General features: G+C 41.6%; 2 protein-coding genes across 2 annotated transcripts; one reads left to right on the top strand and one right to left on the bottom strand.

Moving 5' to 3' along the window:
- The first annotated feature begins 16 nt into the window (after positions 1 to 16).
- On the top strand, positions 17 to 2,347 carry LOC308157137 (large ribosomal subunit protein eL37). The gene is made up of 4 exons (XM_080530624.1): positions 17 to 79; positions 581 to 716; positions 946 to 1,030; positions 2,219 to 2,347. The coding sequence occupies exons 1-4, from the start codon at positions 77 to 79 to the stop codon at positions 2,286 to 2,288; spliced, it is 294 nt and encodes a 97-aa protein (XP_080386750.1). The 5' UTR covers positions 17 to 76; the 3' UTR covers positions 2,289 to 2,347.
- Positions 2,348 to 11,934: 9,587 nt separating this feature from the next.
- Positions 11,935 to 14,313, bottom strand: ptger4a (prostaglandin E receptor 4 (subtype EP4) a; the record flags this gene model as incomplete). The annotated part of the gene is made up of 2 exons (XM_080531231.1): positions 11,935 to 12,507; positions 13,522 to 14,313. 2 exons carry the CDS (start codon positions 14,311 to 14,313, stop codon positions 11,935 to 11,937), a joined length of 1,365 nt encoding a protein of 454 aa, XP_080387357.1.
- Between the last annotated feature and the right edge of the window lie 2,052 nt (positions 14,314 to 16,365).

Genomic DNA, 16,365 nt, shown 5'->3' with positions numbered 1-16,365 from the left:
CGGAATAAGAACGGAACTGATTTACTGCAACACCAAATCCTTTTCCGGTCTCTATCGTGTCAGCTTCGGCGAGAAGATGGTAAGCTCAGGGAGGACGTACCTTTACAAATCTAAAATCATCTCTTTTGCAGAAAAGTCACCCCCATCAACTGTTTTATTGTCATGAAGATAGAAGTCATATCGTACCACAACACCCAGTATTTCACGGGATAAACCCTATAATCAGTAAAAATGGGATTAATCAAAAAGCAACAAGCACTGTATCCTAGATCCTGGGCACTCAACAGGGGTGATTGTAGCTGTCGTCACTTATACGAGCGTCAGAACACATCTAATAGGGCAAACTATCAGTCTCCTTATTCACCTGTAGAACTGCTTTAGACTATAGTTAAGTTGTCACCCGTTTCGTTATTTAAAATAGTCAAAAAGGCGGTCAGCTGTCAAGCTATTCATCGGTGGGGCTCGCTAGCATCGACTGTCATGCATTAGCATAGACATTAGTCAGACGCTTGACTTATTAACTCCCATGAGTGAACGTCCTGGCTTATCATAACGTGTTTGCTTGTGTTTGTCTCGCCAGACGAAGGGAACATCTTCGTTCGGAAAGCGTCGCAATAAGACGCACGGCCTGTGTCGTCGTTGCGGCTCCAAGGCGTACCATCTCCAGAAGTCAACATGCGGAAAGTGTGGCTATCCTGCCGCACGCAAAAGGAAGTGTGAGTACCTGAAATTGACTGTCTGTGGGACATCAGCTTGGATATATCTGACGGGTGTTTTGATCTGTGTATAGCCAGTGCAAAGCTATGTAGCAATGCAACAATGGGGGGGCATTGTTGCTGTGACTGAATCTTACCTAAGGAGCTCAACTTTTAAGAAGTTGTTGATGCACACCAAACACTCCTGCTCTGTGATTCTAATACATTTCATCCACGTTCTCTCCTGCAGATAACTGGAGCGCCAAGGCCAAGAGACGCAACACCACTGGGACTGGTCGTCTCAGGCACATCAAGGTTGTCCAGCGTAGATTCAGGTAAATCCAAAATACCCGTTTTATGATTTGATCAGCCTGTCTAATGATTTGGTTTTGCCAAATGCTGGTGTGTTCAGGGTGCTTTGAAGGTTCTTACATGAACACTTCAAAACGTAAACAGTGTTTACAGTTGGCTGCAGTGTGGTTGTGTGGTTATGTTCAGATTGTGACTGTTATTGGTGGCTTCATGACAAACTTTGCCTCTGCTTATCACTGATGAGAGATCAGTGTGAACCACCTCTTGTCTTTGAGTGTCAGTGTGTGTCTTGTCAGCTTAAGTGTCTGGCCCTACAGTATACGTAGTAAGCAAGTGCATGCTTGTCAGGTGAATATGATGGCATCTAACTCACATGTATCTGGAGTTGAGGTACATTTTGATTACATTTACGTATTCATGATGGTCATGAACACCTTCATAAATCATTTGATGAGTGTTGAGCTTGTGAGTTGGTTATGGCCAGGAGGTGGTGGTGATTAGTCAAACCAGGCTCATTAATTGATGTGGCTTTCTTTGCTAATGGTAGTGTGTGCATGTGGTGTTATTACTGGCTGTTCATTTGTGTTGGACATATGCTCCCTCTGCTCCACACATTCATGACAAACCTCAAGCCCTTGCATGTACCAGGAGGCAATGGTGTTCCAAAAAAAGCTATGTTTTTCCATCCTGGTGTGGTGTACCTTTGGTATATGACCACAAGTGCACACCTGGGTCATGTTCAGTGGGCATGAAACAAGACATTTTTAAACGGAAGTACTACTACATGGGCATGTCCTATAATGAGGCTAATTTGAATGTCCTGTTTCAAAAACCTTTCAAATGTCTTCCTTACTGAACATAACACTGATCTGGTGAAACAAGGGTCTTGATAATCAGACCATGTGCCCTGTATCTTAACATTATGGGAAGTTATCCCAGAGAATCACTACTACTCTATAGTGTGTTTAGGCACAATGTGGCTGCAATGCAATACTGTAGATGGATGAGTCCACGCAATGTGAAGCATTTCATGATCTAAGAGGCACTGTTAATGCTAATCATATTAATTCTTCTTTTCGTGTCCACAAGAGAGTCAGTTACAAGGCTTGGCTAGATGTGGTTCAACCACAGCTGAACACATTGCTGTCCCTTCTCATTGAACTCTGCCATCATATTAATTGTTAACATGTTTTTTCCTCTGTCTTCTCTAGGAATGGATTCCGTGAGGGAACTACCCCCAAGCCCAAGAGGGCAGCAGTGGCTGCTTCCAGCTCCTCCTAGGCTCTGAGACTAAAAGAAATTCTTTAATAAAGATGCTAAAAAAATAAAATCAACATCATGGCCTCTTGCCCTCTTTATTGGTCCAGGTTTTGCTGTGACATAACAAAACATTGAACCTGCCACTGAATTGACCTGTGTTGGATTGATATGTTGCTGATCTACTTCGAGAGATTTTCCCTGTAACCAAGAGAGGGAGACATGTCTTTTTGTTTTAGCAGATTTAGTTTTTTGTCAGTTCCTGATAGTATTTCACTAAATTGTTATTACTTTACTTTCTTCATGAAAGGGGGAGAAGCAGAGAATGTTATGTTTTCTCAAGTCACAGCACTTGTAACTCAGTGGGAGGGGAAATAGGCCAAGTGCTGTTTATAAGGGGAACACTCCAATCTCCCACAAGTAGCCTGCTTGAATAATGGATGAGATATAATTAAGTGACATTGAGGAGGACTCCGTCTTTAATCCCTGTCCAGAAGGCTTCAATAGTGTAAAAAAGCTCCCTGCTGCAGCCTGAGAATTAATAACTTTAACGTTAACGGAGAGGATGCCCTGTTAGACTATTAGGATGACCATGGCATCTCATATCCATGGGAAGCAGACAGACTAAACTATTAGGACCATTTATCTCTGAATTGTTTGAATACAGGTTCAAAGGTTTTCCCTAAGGCCTGCTGCCCAGAGCACTGATGTTACTGGTTAGCGCAGCATCATTAGACTGCTCTTACTTCTAATGGATCCAAACTCTATCCTCGTGAATCTTGTGTGACTGTCAGCCTGCCAGTCAGACCAGATGTTCATAAGGTTTTCCTGTGCGGCTAACACCACAATGTTTTTGACTTCATGACGTGACCAAGAGCCTAACAAATGTCTTGTTCAAATGTATTTGTCTTTCATAGGTCCTAATTCAGCAGAACAAGCCAAACTAATTTCTTCCTGTTTATTTGACACGTCAGTTGTCTCAAGGGTTATGGCACATTCTTTAATTGTAAGTTCATATATTCATTGTATTCAATCTGAATACATGTGGTGTATGACAACGTTGGAATATTTGTTGTTTGATATTAGTTACTGACCCAGTGTAAGTATTGGGGTCATTGCGGTGAAAGAAAATGTCGCTATCTTCTCAAATGTCCCGTCCTCACATAGATCAAATCTAATTAGATTTTCAGGCCTGTATATGCTTATTTTCTATCACAATCCAGTAGGAGCGTTATCAAAACAAAGCTGCTGCTCTTCTTTACTGAGAAGAAATGCCAAAAAGACCCTTAAAATAAACGCCATGGTGACTCCCACAGTCCACGCAGGAAGGATGTCGAGAAGGAAATGAAGAGGAGATAGTTTGTCACAGCAGGAAATGTGAAGAACGTAGCCACTGTCAGTCAACTTGGGCAGCCAGCCAGGCCTGAACTTTGGGACAAGGCCTTGACAGTGACATATATTATGACAGTTGGTTGTTAGGGGGTCAGGTGAAATTTGGAATTCATATCCTGGAACATTACAAACTAGATATTGATGTTTCCTAATTTCCAAGTTTTACATTGAGAGTGCAAGAGAGTAAAATTCTTAGGCTTTGGTTCCTTTGGTTTTTGATTAACTTAAAACTGCTGCCGCACCATGGATGACACGGTGATGGTGATGGGGGTCTTGTTCCCGACCTTTCTTCCTGAAGTCCACCACCAGCTCCTTGGTCTTGTCAGTGTTAAGAGAGAGGTTGTTCTCCTGGCTGTACTGAGCCAGGTGGATGACCTCTCTCCTGAAGGCCATCTCATCGCCGTCGGTGATCAGGCCAATCACGGTTGTGTCATCAGCGAATTTAATCACTGAGTTGGAGCCGTGTGTGGCCACACAGTTGTGGGTGTACAGGAAGTAGAGGAGGGGACTCCGGATACAACCTTGGAGGGTTCCTGTGTTGAGCGGTGGAGGTCTTTGAGCCCATTCTCACCACCAGGAAGGCCGGGATCCAGTCGCATAGGCCAGGGTTAAGGCCTAGGTCTCTGAGCTTGGTGTCAAGCCTGGAAGGGACAATGGTGTTGAACAGCATCCTCACATAGGAGTTCCTTTTGTCCAGGTGGGTGAGGGTGGAGTGAAGAGCAGTGGCAATGGTGTCATCTGTGGATGTAGAAGTGTGTTTGAAAATGGAAAAAAGGAACTTGATCTTATTTTCCTAACTGAGAGTGCTGCAAGAGCAGATAAAGTTCTTTGAAAGACTGAACGTAATACCAATTTCACAAGCATCCCTTAAACATTTGAAGAATTTACTCTAACATCCTTGAAGTTGTCGTGCCAGTGTTAATTTATTACAAGATCTTGGTAGACTTCAGAACTCCTTTTGCGGATATACTGTAATTTCAAACAGCAAAATCTAAGAAGTTCAGAAACGAACTGCCATCCTTTTATTTAGACTACTTCTTTAGTTTTCAGTGGCGCCGGATACATATTGCTTCAATGGATTTTCTTCATAATGCAAGATGCTTACTTTCCACTCTGATGTCAAGTGTGCTGTGAATGTTTATAGAAGCTAATGGTTTTGATTTGTTCCAGCGCTGATCTGTAACGCTATCGTGCTAGTGACTCTAAATTCACAGCCTATTACATGATGGTTCATATCTGATGAGTGTGTCACATAAGAGAAGGAACATATGATCCATGGAAGCATTTTGTCAGACTGTTGTTATTGTGGGGTTGGATAGGAGAGAAAGTCTTTTTAACGGTACAAATGGAACGGTATAAGGAATATAGTCCAAAGATGTTTGCCCCTAGAAATGATTGAATTGGGAAACAGACAGGAGAGATGAGGGTTGTGTTTGCTATTGCTGCACTTGCTTTTAAAATAACCTCCCCCTGGTCCCTGCTGTTTTATATACTATTTTATATATTGTATATATTGTGATGCTGTATTTGTTTTTTAAAATGTGCTTTTGTTGTTTATTGTACTCATGTTTTATATTGTATATACCGTACTGTGTTGTGTTGCACAGACTTGTCTCTGTTTTGCCTCTTGGCCAGGTCGTCATTGCAAATCAGAATTGGTTCTCAAAAAATAAATACTAAATAATTTGGTGGTATTTTGGCCCATTCCTCTTGAGTTAGGTTTGTAGGCCTCTTTGCTCGCACAAGCTTTTTCAGTTCTGCCCACAGATTTCTATAGGTTTGAGGTCAGGGCGTTGTAATGCACAACTTTGTAAGTATATGCTTGGGGTCGTTGTCCATGTAGAAGACCCATTTGCAACCAACTTGAACTTCCTGGCTGACGTCTTGAGATGTTGCTTCAATGTATCCACATCATTTCCCTTCCTCATGATGCCTGATGATCTATTTTGTGATGTGCACCAATCCCTCCTACAGCAAAGCACCCCCACAACAAGATGCTGCCACCCCTGTGCTTCATGTTTGAGTTGGTGTTCCTTGGCTTGCCAATCTCCCCTTTTTTCCTCCAAACATAACAATGGTCATTATGGCCAAACAGTTCTGGCCAAACAGATCTTTGTCCCCATGTACAGTTGCAAACCATAGTCTGGCTTTTTTATGTTCTGTATGGAATAATAGCAGATTTTTCTTTTTTTTCTCTCTGCTTTTTTGTGTTGTTTCAATGCAAACAAAATAAATAAACATATGAATACAAAAGCATTTGTAATTGCAACAATTTTGGAGGGGAGGGAGAAAAACAGAAAATATTCATGCTTTTTTCAATGTACATGATGTTCTATAGTGCAGGGGTGCCAATATTTGTGTCCATGACTGTAGATCTGTACCTGTTTCCTCCAACATCTTCACAAAGTCCTTTGCTGTTGTTCTGGGATGTATATTTTCTTTTCTGAGATCAAGGCTGATTTCTTTTGATTTTCCCATGATGTCAGAGGACTGAGTTTGAAGGTAGGCCTTAAAACACATCCACAGGTACACCGCCAACTGACTCAAATGATCAATTAACCTATCATTCTAAAGCCATGGCATAATTTTCAGAGTTTTCCCAGATGTTTAAAAGGACAGTCAAATTAGTGTATGTAAACTTCTGACCCACTGGAATTGTGATATAGTGATCTGTCTGTAAACAATTGTTGGAAAAATTACTTGTGTCATGCACAAAGTAGATACACAAAGTAGGTCCTAACTGACTAGCCAAAACTATAGTTTATGAAATCTGTGGAGTGGTTAAAAAAATAGTTGTAATGACTTCAACCAAAGTGTATGTAAACTTCAGACTTCAACTGTAACATTCAACGCTTCCTTATTTGTGGATTTGTTTGTCTTGAATTCATATTCCAATGATGATTCATGTTTGTTTGGTACATTCAAGCCCTGAGGATAGAAACATTACAGCATGGAGCATAACAGCATGTATCAGCCTGTCCATGTGGTGTATGAGACAGCAGTTTGACAGAATTCACATGAATGCTGAACAGGAAATATGTTGTCTATTTGTACACTATTTGTACAGATGTTCAGGTGTATGCATGACAGAAAATTATGTATCTCTTTTGAACTGCATATCCCTATCATAATGGCATAATAGTTTTTTAAAAATCATATTCTTTTATACCATATTATGGTATCCCTCACTGTTTAAAAGACAGGGATCAGATTTCCACTAAGGAGGCTGCAGTCATCTGAGATGGATTCAAGAGATTCCTGTAAAACTCCTGTAAGATTCCTGTAAAACTCATTGTGAGCACAATCCTGGAAAGGAAAGGGAGAGGGGACCCTCACAGGCCAATTTAGAAGACTCTCCCGTGCCAGAGAGCTTTTTGGCTTTGATCCTCATTGGATGACCTCTCCACATCTGCAGTCAAGCCCTGTAGATCTTGACGTATTTGCGAGGCTTTGCTCCCCGCAAACACACTTAGAGAGGACATCGGATACAGTGTGTGAGTAAGCGCACTTGTTATTCATTCCCAACCACTGGTAAAGCACTTACATTTATGTTGATCCATGCCACTAACAATTAGGGGCATTGGCCTAAGCAGTGGAAACGAATGTGTTTCACAGCCTTCAGAGAGAGAAGCGAGGGCTGATATAGGGCATCACAACTGACTACAGCAAGAGAGAGAGCCCTTCCAGAGCTCTTCTATCCAAATGATCATATGGCCAAATGAGTCCAACCATTATCAGGTAATAAACACTGTATAGAGTACGTATCTGTATTCACAGTGTATGCTAACGTGAACTTAATGTTTAACACACACGCGCACACACACGCACACGCACATGCATACACACACACACACACACAAATTTAATCCAGCAATATTTTGATAATTAACCAAGATGTTGAGAAATACACATTCCCACATACAGGTCAGATATCTGCTCATTTGCCTCATAAGTTATTGAGTTCATGTTAAGTTAACTCCAACCATGTCAGGGTGTCTGCAGACAGCTGGAGTTATGGTCAGTTGTTGTTTTGTCCTGGCTGCCACGGTGACCCCTCCACCAGGTCATGTTCCTCTTGTAGACCGCTTGTACAGTAAGGTTCCCACGCTCTCCACTGGCTATAGGAGGCATTGAACTCACACACACGCACACATGCACACGCACGCATGCACAAGAGCATGTGCACACACACACACACACACACACACACACACAGGGTTGGAATTTGAATAATTATAACAAATTAGGAACCCTCAGAAGTAGCCCTACTAAAGATAATGTATGAATATTTGCCGTAGCAGACGCTTTTATCAATAGTGACAAATAGCATAGTGAGTGCATAATTGTTTTTATTATGGTCCCAGTGGGAATCAAACCTACAACCTTAGAATTGCTAGGGCCATGTTCTACTAACTGAGCCACACAGGACCAAAATATGACTTTTCTAATGCACCTCAGAGACTTGCTATGTACTTTGAACCCTGGCCCGATCAGCATCCCAGTCTGGAAAAGCTCAGTAGTTAATGGCTGTGATGTATTTTGTATTAGGTGATTAATCATGGAATAAATAAATAGAAATTTGACACCCCAGCTGCTAGCTAACCACAGCAAATAATGTGGACAATGTATTAAAAACATACTCATTTATATGCTCTTGTTAAAGTCTGTTGATCCAAAACTCACTGAGTGGAGACTGGAGCTGGCAGGTAAATCATCCAGGCTGGGAAACGCTCCCTGTTTCCAGTATGTTAGCCATGTGACTATGCAGCACCTTCATTGTGGTCTATACTTAGTGTTTTACTTTTTAAACAGTATTTCTAATTCACCTCTTATCTGCAGACATACTGTACTAAATACTATATAGTCAGCATCAGGAATTTTAAACTTCATCAACCTAGATTACTACGGGAATTGAAGGAAGGTGCAGACGTACTACATAATGCTCACACACACACACACACACACACACACACACACACACACACACACACACACACACACACACACACATGGACGCTGACTCATTCATGGCTTTCATCGGATTGTCTGTTTTACTTTCTCACTGGATAGATTCTCCTCTTCGCAGCACTCCTTGGAGCATCAACAGACGATGTCCATTTTTGGTCTCTGATTTCATGGGTGAACAATGACGCAAGTTCAGGTGTTTAATGACACTTCAAGGCTTCCATAATAATCTATGACCTTGCCAAAACAAACGTCTTTGAAGAGCAAAAGCCTAGTCCAATTTGTTTAAACTCACTGCTGGCCTATGCGTTTACTAAATTCACTCTATGGTCAGTTAGTTCCTAGTTGAATTGGATCTTTATATCAAGATAAGTACCCAAACTACATTAGTTTATCACATCTGATTGGCTTATTTTTCTGATTCTACAGTTGATCTTGAGCGGTTAATAATGTCCTATTTGTTTGGTTTGTGTTACAAAACAAAGTGGATCAATGTTTAATGAACAGCTGATTTCATGGGAAGGGAACTAGCAATGTACAGTATTGTTTTTTAGACTCTTGAATTAAGCTGGGTCCTTTGTATGTTTGTGTGGAGCTTAACTGAGTCACAAGGTTGGCTAATTCCTAGCCTGAAGCTGCTTACATCATAGTATCCCTCTCTATTCTGCTGACACTCCTAGGTTGAGACCACAGCATGGAATTAGGCTATAATCAACCATATTGAACCTACCAAAAGGTGAAGTTTTATATCGGTAGTGTTTAGTCAAGTGAGCATGGCTGACAAGGTATTGTCTTCTACCTGGTCATCATCTCTCCGTATTAGATATTTGTTTTTTACAACTCATCTTATAAACAATCAATGGACGTCAGATGTGCACGTCACTTTTGTTACTGCCATCCCATCATTTCTGGTCCCTCTCATGTGTAATGCTGTAATGGCCTTGTCTAATATCCTATTGGGGGCTGAGGTCTGACAGCAGATGTGCCCTGATGTTGAGCAGTTCTGTGCCACAGCCAACACGAGACAGAGTACAGAACATCATATTGACGTGAGCCCTGTTGTGAGGTAAAACAGCTTCATACTGTATGTTTCCTCAATTACTGTCATATGATGCAAAGACCAGCATCTAATAGTTTGTCACTCTCTGTCATGCTAGAATGAACGGTAGTACTGCACTTTGTGTTATGTTTATTTATTTATTTTTTACATTACTGTACCATCAAGTGACTTTCTTTGTCATTGCCCATCTTATTAGATATGAGAGATACAGAGAGAGTGTACAAGAGTGATACAATCTCCCAAGATACTTGAAACGAAATAGACCTACAGCACGCAACAAATTATGTCTGGCATAATGTTACCACTTTTCACAATCTAATTCAATTATCATCTTTTCTTTCCATAGCCATAACTTTGGAGCTTTCTCACAAACTATCTGTGTTGATATCCCTCTCTGCTGTGTATTTGCATTAGCCACTGCATTGCTTGTTCAAGCTCAATCACGTTGAATTGGAGCCATAGATCATGTTTATTGTTTCACGAAGGAAGCTGCCTTAGCCAGGTTATATCCTGGGAAGTCTGAGTTTAACTAATCACAGTAGTGTGTGTCTGTGTGTGTCTGTGTGTATGTGCGTGCCTGCGTGCATGCCTGCCTGCCTGCGTTCCTGCCTGCCTGCGTGCCTGTGTGCCTGCTTGCATGTGTTTATGCAGTCAGATCTTGCTGTTTTGAACCTTAACCTCATTATGTATAGCCTTGGGACCTAAGCGCTAGGTATTTGTTCACTCAGTTAGACTTGTGTAAACTTCGAAGCTGAGGCCTGCATCGTTCAGGAACATCTGTTTGTGCGAATAGAGATCATATGATGATTCCCCTAAACTCTTTCTGGAACCTCAAGACAGGAAGCTGAGTGTAAGAACCTTTCTGCTGAAACATTATTATTTCCACTTATTTTGATATCATCCGATAACTTGTTATTGTAGAGGCGATACTGTACATCTATTACTTCTGTAAAATGCTATATTTTATCAGGTGTAGCCCACGCATGGACACACACACAGACACACAGACACACACACAGACACACACGCACACGCACACGCACACACACACACACACACACACACACACACGCACATGCACACACACACACACACACACACACACACCATGATACAGGATGTTGCTTGTGATACTTTGCACGTACACTATTTTGCAGACTCAAAGGTGAAACAACGTTGAAGCAAAGATTGGGTTTTAATGACTGAGAATCAATTGAATTCCTTTTCGGAATTTATAGCTTACGTGAATATTCTATAGGCACATTGAATACGTTATCAAGAACTTGATCTATATAACAGATTTAAATAATTTTACAGAAATGCTAGAACATTCTAACATTGATAGACACTTGTATGTTACTCTGGTGCATGTAACATTAAGAGGCAAGAAAGAATAACAATAAAGACCAAATAAAGACAATAAAGACCTTCTCATAGAGAAGAATTACCTTTGAACCTTCAGAAAGTCACATAAAATACAAAACAATGACACTGCTTTTCTATGGAGAAATCAAGTTTGCTAAACTCTTCAAAACTATGGCATTATACTCACATACAGTAAGAAGATGGAAAATTAAAATGTCAAGAACCAAGATAGTATCTGCATTTGTGACATTCACCTAGTTTGAAGAATACAATTTTGAATATGTTTATCATACACATAATACGGCACTGTTCATTAGTTATGAAACAATTCAAAACACTCATATTACTGTCCTTGCATCATGTTGTACAGCAAACACTGTAAGTATGCATGTGTGGTGAAGCTCCTCTGGCGGTACAGTATATAATGACACAGCACACAGGCTAACACGTAATGACAGACTCACATTCAATGCCTTTCAATTTGCTGACTATAGGCCAAGGTCTCAATCATTCTAGTTTACTGGCAACATAGACTACACAATGATTGAAAGAAACAAGTGATTAAACAAGTTGCCTACGGTGTATAGGCAGTGCAGGCATGGGCCGTAGGGAGAGGGTCGCTTTGTTGTTACTACTTGTCTCCTTGTTCTGTACAAAACGACAGAGAAAAAACGAAGTACAGTAGATGTTTATGAACAGCTTTGCCTCTATTTGTTTGTCTCTCTTCGTTGCTCTGCCCCTCTTCCCAAACAGGTTTCAATGTGCCATATTACCACGTCTTGAGAGGTTAAGAAATGTCTGAATAAGTCCATTAGGAGAGTGAAGCCTGTATAAGTATGACAGCAGTCATCTCAATGTAGGTCACTCAGAAACCTCCCGGAACTCAGATCAGATACATTTCTCCTGTACTGTCTCGCTGCTCAGCGACACATGAAGCGCCTGGTCTTTGGAACAAGACTGAGAAGCACTTGCAACTGAGAGGGCAGTAGTTAGCTTGGTCCCTTCTCGGCTCCCATCCTCTGAACTGCTCCACTCTGACTCTGAGTACGAACCTCTGGGGTCCCGGAGGGAGGAGGGGCTGGACCCAAACTGTCCCTGTGTCTTATGATGACAACTTCCTGTGTAGACTTCACTTCCCTCGGGCAGATAGAGAATGGTCTGGGAGGTGCTGGTGACCTCCCTCAGGTCGTGGGACACCTGGGAGGGGGACTCACGGGAAGAGATGATGGTGTCTATGCAGTTAAAGTTTCCCTGCCCCTGCTGTCTCCGTGCACCGATCTTACAGAACAGACACTTGATCTTCTCCACCACCTTGAGGAGCACAGCCTTGCGGAGCAGGATGTAGATCCAGGGATCCAGGATGGGGTTGAAGGAGGCAAAGCGGATGGCCCGGAGGTCAGGGTTCTTCACCAGACGCAGCTCCACGGGAGTTTTATACAGCTGGTTCACAAACACCTGCACCTGCAAAGGGGAAGGGAATGGAATTAGATTCACTGAATTGAATGGAAAGAAAATGGGTTGAGGCAAATTGAGATTAACTGAAAATGGAAATAAACTGATTTTAATGGAATGGAAAGGTTGTTATTCCAAAAGAACTTTGGGGAAATGACATAATGCCTCTGTACTATCAAATAAAGAACATTGAATGATGAATCAATTCTTTACTGTATGACCTCGTGGGAATGTGTTTGTGTGTGTGTGTGTGTGTGTGTGTGTGTGTGTGTGTGTGTGTGTGTGTGTGTGTGAGAGAGAGAGACAGAGAGAGAGACAGAGAGAGAGAGAGAGAGATATGTAAAAAGCACACGTGTTACATGTGTGCATTAAAGGGGCAATCTGGGATGCAAACAATAACAAAAAGTTCTCACCACTTTCTTTAGTTAAACAGCAGGGATGGGGCTAGAGAAATGTAACCACTCTTAAATGTATGGATGGAGCTATAGATTACATTTACATTGTTTACAAACTAGTAAAACAAGCGTATGTGATCTGATTGGGTAAGAGTAAGACAGTAATGCTTATTACGCATTTCTAAGTCATATTCTTCGAGAATCAATGGGTAGGCCTATATCATTAATTTCAAAGTCCAAAAATGTATGTATCATTCCCAGATTGCCCATTTGAAGACAAACATTTGTGCGTAATAGATAGAATAGTAGTAGATTACTGATTATCCATGAGATAAAATGATAGGTTTAACCATGTGTTGATGCTAGATGTTTACAATTACATTGTTTACAAACTATGGAGTAAAACAAGCGTATGGAATTTGATTGAGTAAGACGGTTCAAATCTCATTACGCATTCATTTCTAAGTTATATTCTTCGAGAATCAAATGGCTATATCATTCATTTCAAAGTGCAAAAAATAAATGTATCATTCCCAGATTGCCCATTTAATAAAGACAAACATCTGTGCGTAATAGATAGATAGAAACGCATGAATGACGCATGAGAAAACGAGACATCTTGACTTACAACAAGGGGAATGGAGCAGATCAGGACCACCACTGAAGTGCCAATGAGCAGTATAACCATCTGGATCTCTGCGCCGGCCAAGTGCCCGAAACTGCGTCTTCTCCTCGGGTCCACGTTCACGTTCCGACCCGGGTCCGTCCCCCCCAGGGACATCCTCCGGACGAAGCGCCGGTGCATGCGGATCAGAGCGCCGCACACCAGCACGTTACAGACCACCGTGGCCAGGATGAGCACGGAGCTGAACCCGGCGTACATGTACGAGAAGGCGGCGTCGGTGGTCACGTTGCTCCGCCACTCTATGAAGCACCAGGTTTGCGGGTATTGCTTCTTCACCTGTCCCAGTCCCATACTTGGTAAGGCGCAGAACATCCCGTTGGAAATGTAGATGGCCAAAAGCGTCAAGCCCGCCAGTCTCTGGTCTATATAGTCATTATAGAAGTACGCATGGTTGATGGCCAGGTACCTCTCCACGGACATGGCGCAGATGATGCTGAGTCCCGCCAGAGAGAAGAAGAGGAGGATGAATCCGAAGTAGTGACACAGCGCGTCTCCGCCGGGCCAGGAGCCTTTCACGTAGGTGGCGATGGTGACGGGACTGGCGAGCAGAGTCCCCAAAAGATCGGTCACCGCCAGACCGCACACCAGCGTGTAGAACGTGGTCTCTTTCTGCTCTTTCCTTGACTTGCAGAGCACGACAATTGCGATGACATTTCCGACCACACCGAAAATAAACATGATAGAAGGTATGGTCGGGACCATGGTCCTCGCTGTCACAGTGTTGTTGTTACACATTTTAATGTCTCCAAAAGAGTCCCAAGTATTTCTGTCAAAATGTATCTTTGATGTTCAAATTAAATAACAGCAGGTGCATTGTTATCGAATACATTAAGCCCGTTAAACCTAAAATAAGTTGGACCTCTACTCACAAAAAAATAAAATAAATGGTTCCAAGAGTTGATTTTGTCCATGTAGTTAGTTTCCCATGGGTACTGAAGTCATTGTAATGTTCCTATCCACCGACGTTACTTATGACATATCCCAATGAAGGATTCCTATATTCTCTCATCTGCAAGTTGCTGTGTAGTCTTCAGTCCACTGATATCTGTGTGTATGAGTTCATTGATGTGTGTGTGTGCTATTTCAAATTGCCCTAAAGATCACTGCCCCGCCCCCTTCACTTCTTTCTCCTGCTCAGCTCCATGGCTCTATTCACTTCAGAAGCAGCTTGAGTCATAGCATGTTTGTGACTAAATGCATTTGAGATGGGATTTAATGAGCAGTCTATTCTGTTGCCTTACCAAGAGGTTTAGGGTCCTTGAAATTCACAAAATATTAATGTGTGTTATGTATGTGTTATAGCTATGTTATTAAGTTACAGTACACTATAGTTAAAATGTAACACTTAATATTCACTTGACAGCAAATCCATTACCTTATGTCACCTCACACATCCAATTGCTTATGCAAATGTCCTTAAACTCTGTAGTATATTAATGTGTGGTGTCATTTCCATCTCTATAATGGAAATGTCTCCCTGTTTCTCTCGTCACTGTACTATCGCAGAGTAAATACACATGTTGACTATGGACACCAATGTTCCTGACATGAGTCAAGGTAGCAGTTCAGATTCAGGATCAGATTATTCTACCCTCTATCCAACCCATAGCCATTAACATGTCTGATCCTGTATCAGTGTTTAGGGGCAACTTCTATACCCTCTTCTTCATTCTATGCTTGTATATGTTTTTATATATTTGTTATATTCACTTTGTGTTCTTATTCCTGTTGTAAAGCACTTTGAGCTGCATTTCTTGTATGAAAGGTGCTATATAAATAAAGCTTTACTTACTTACTTACTTCCCCTGGCCGGACGACAAATACCCCAGATGCTGAGCTCCCAAGCCTCCCAGCAGGTTCTGCTCTAGGATTGTGAGACCCTGCTCTCCCTAGCTGCCATTCATTCCTTCTTTTTTCCCATCTGTAATGAATGTTGTTATCTATATATGTATTTATGTCAACAGGAAAAGCATGAAATAAAGTGTAACAAGGTGCTCTTTGCAAGCTCAGGCTCACACAGTTTAGTTTGCTTGCTGTGCACCAGCCAAGTCTGTCTGTGTGTGTGTGTGTGTGTGTGTGTGTGTGTGTGTGTGTGTGTGCGCGCGTGTGTGTGTGTGTGTGTGTGTGTGTATTTAGGTTTCCTTTCCACTGAGTGTTGACACAAATGAGGACTCTGTTATTGGGCCTTTGGAGCTAACTAGAGACTTTTTCATTGATTAGCCAATCTGATTAGATCTTATATCAATAGGGGTAGAGGGGTCAAACTCTAAGTGGGTAGGGGAAATCACAGACAAAAGTGATTCGTTTATGGATTCCCAAATGAAGTGTGTTTGTGTGTTTGTCTGTGTGTGCCTAGCTACAATAAGCACTGTAAGTAGAATTTAAAGACATTAATCCTCTTGTGGATTCCTCTTGTGGAATGTGCTTTTCCAGGATTTGTTCGTGCAAAGACAGATAACGTGAGTCTAATGTTCATATTTCCAACATTCAAAGGTCGGAGTTTGAGAGCTCTGCAGACCTAAATACACTGCTCAAGGGAGTAATCTTTCCTGTAACTACAGTATGATCTCATGCAGTATTTAGCTTTATTGAGATGTTGTGTACTTCCTTATTGTTATGCATCATATACCTTTTTAATCCGTTTCCAGAACACCTCATCCCTAGATACACTTGGGGGACTGTTTACCAAACCCAGCTTACAGTTAACCTATACTCCTCCACCAGAAAAGAAAACAAATACAATTGAGATTCACATTGAATTTGATCTTTAATCTAGAACTAGACTTA

The sequence above is a fragment of the Nansenia antarctica genome (assembly GCF_963989245.1).
Source record: "Nansenia antarctica genome assembly, chromosome: 5".
Classification (NCBI taxonomy): domain Eukaryota; kingdom Metazoa; phylum Chordata; class Actinopteri; order Argentiniformes; family Microstomatidae; genus Nansenia; species Nansenia antarctica.
This window is presented reverse-complemented; position numbering and strand designations above follow the sequence as displayed.

Excerpts from the sequence above, each read along its gene's own strand:
- LOC308157137 (XM_080530624.1), top strand. Across the intron at positions 717-945 it reads TGCCGCACGCAAAAGGAAGT|ATAACTGGAGCGCCAAGGCC; the intron begins GTGAGTACCTGA and ends TCTCTCCTGCAG. Across the intron at positions 1,031-2,218 it reads GTTGTCCAGCGTAGATTCAG|GAATGGATTCCGTGAGGGAA; the intron begins GTAAATCCAAAA and ends TGTCTTCTCTAG.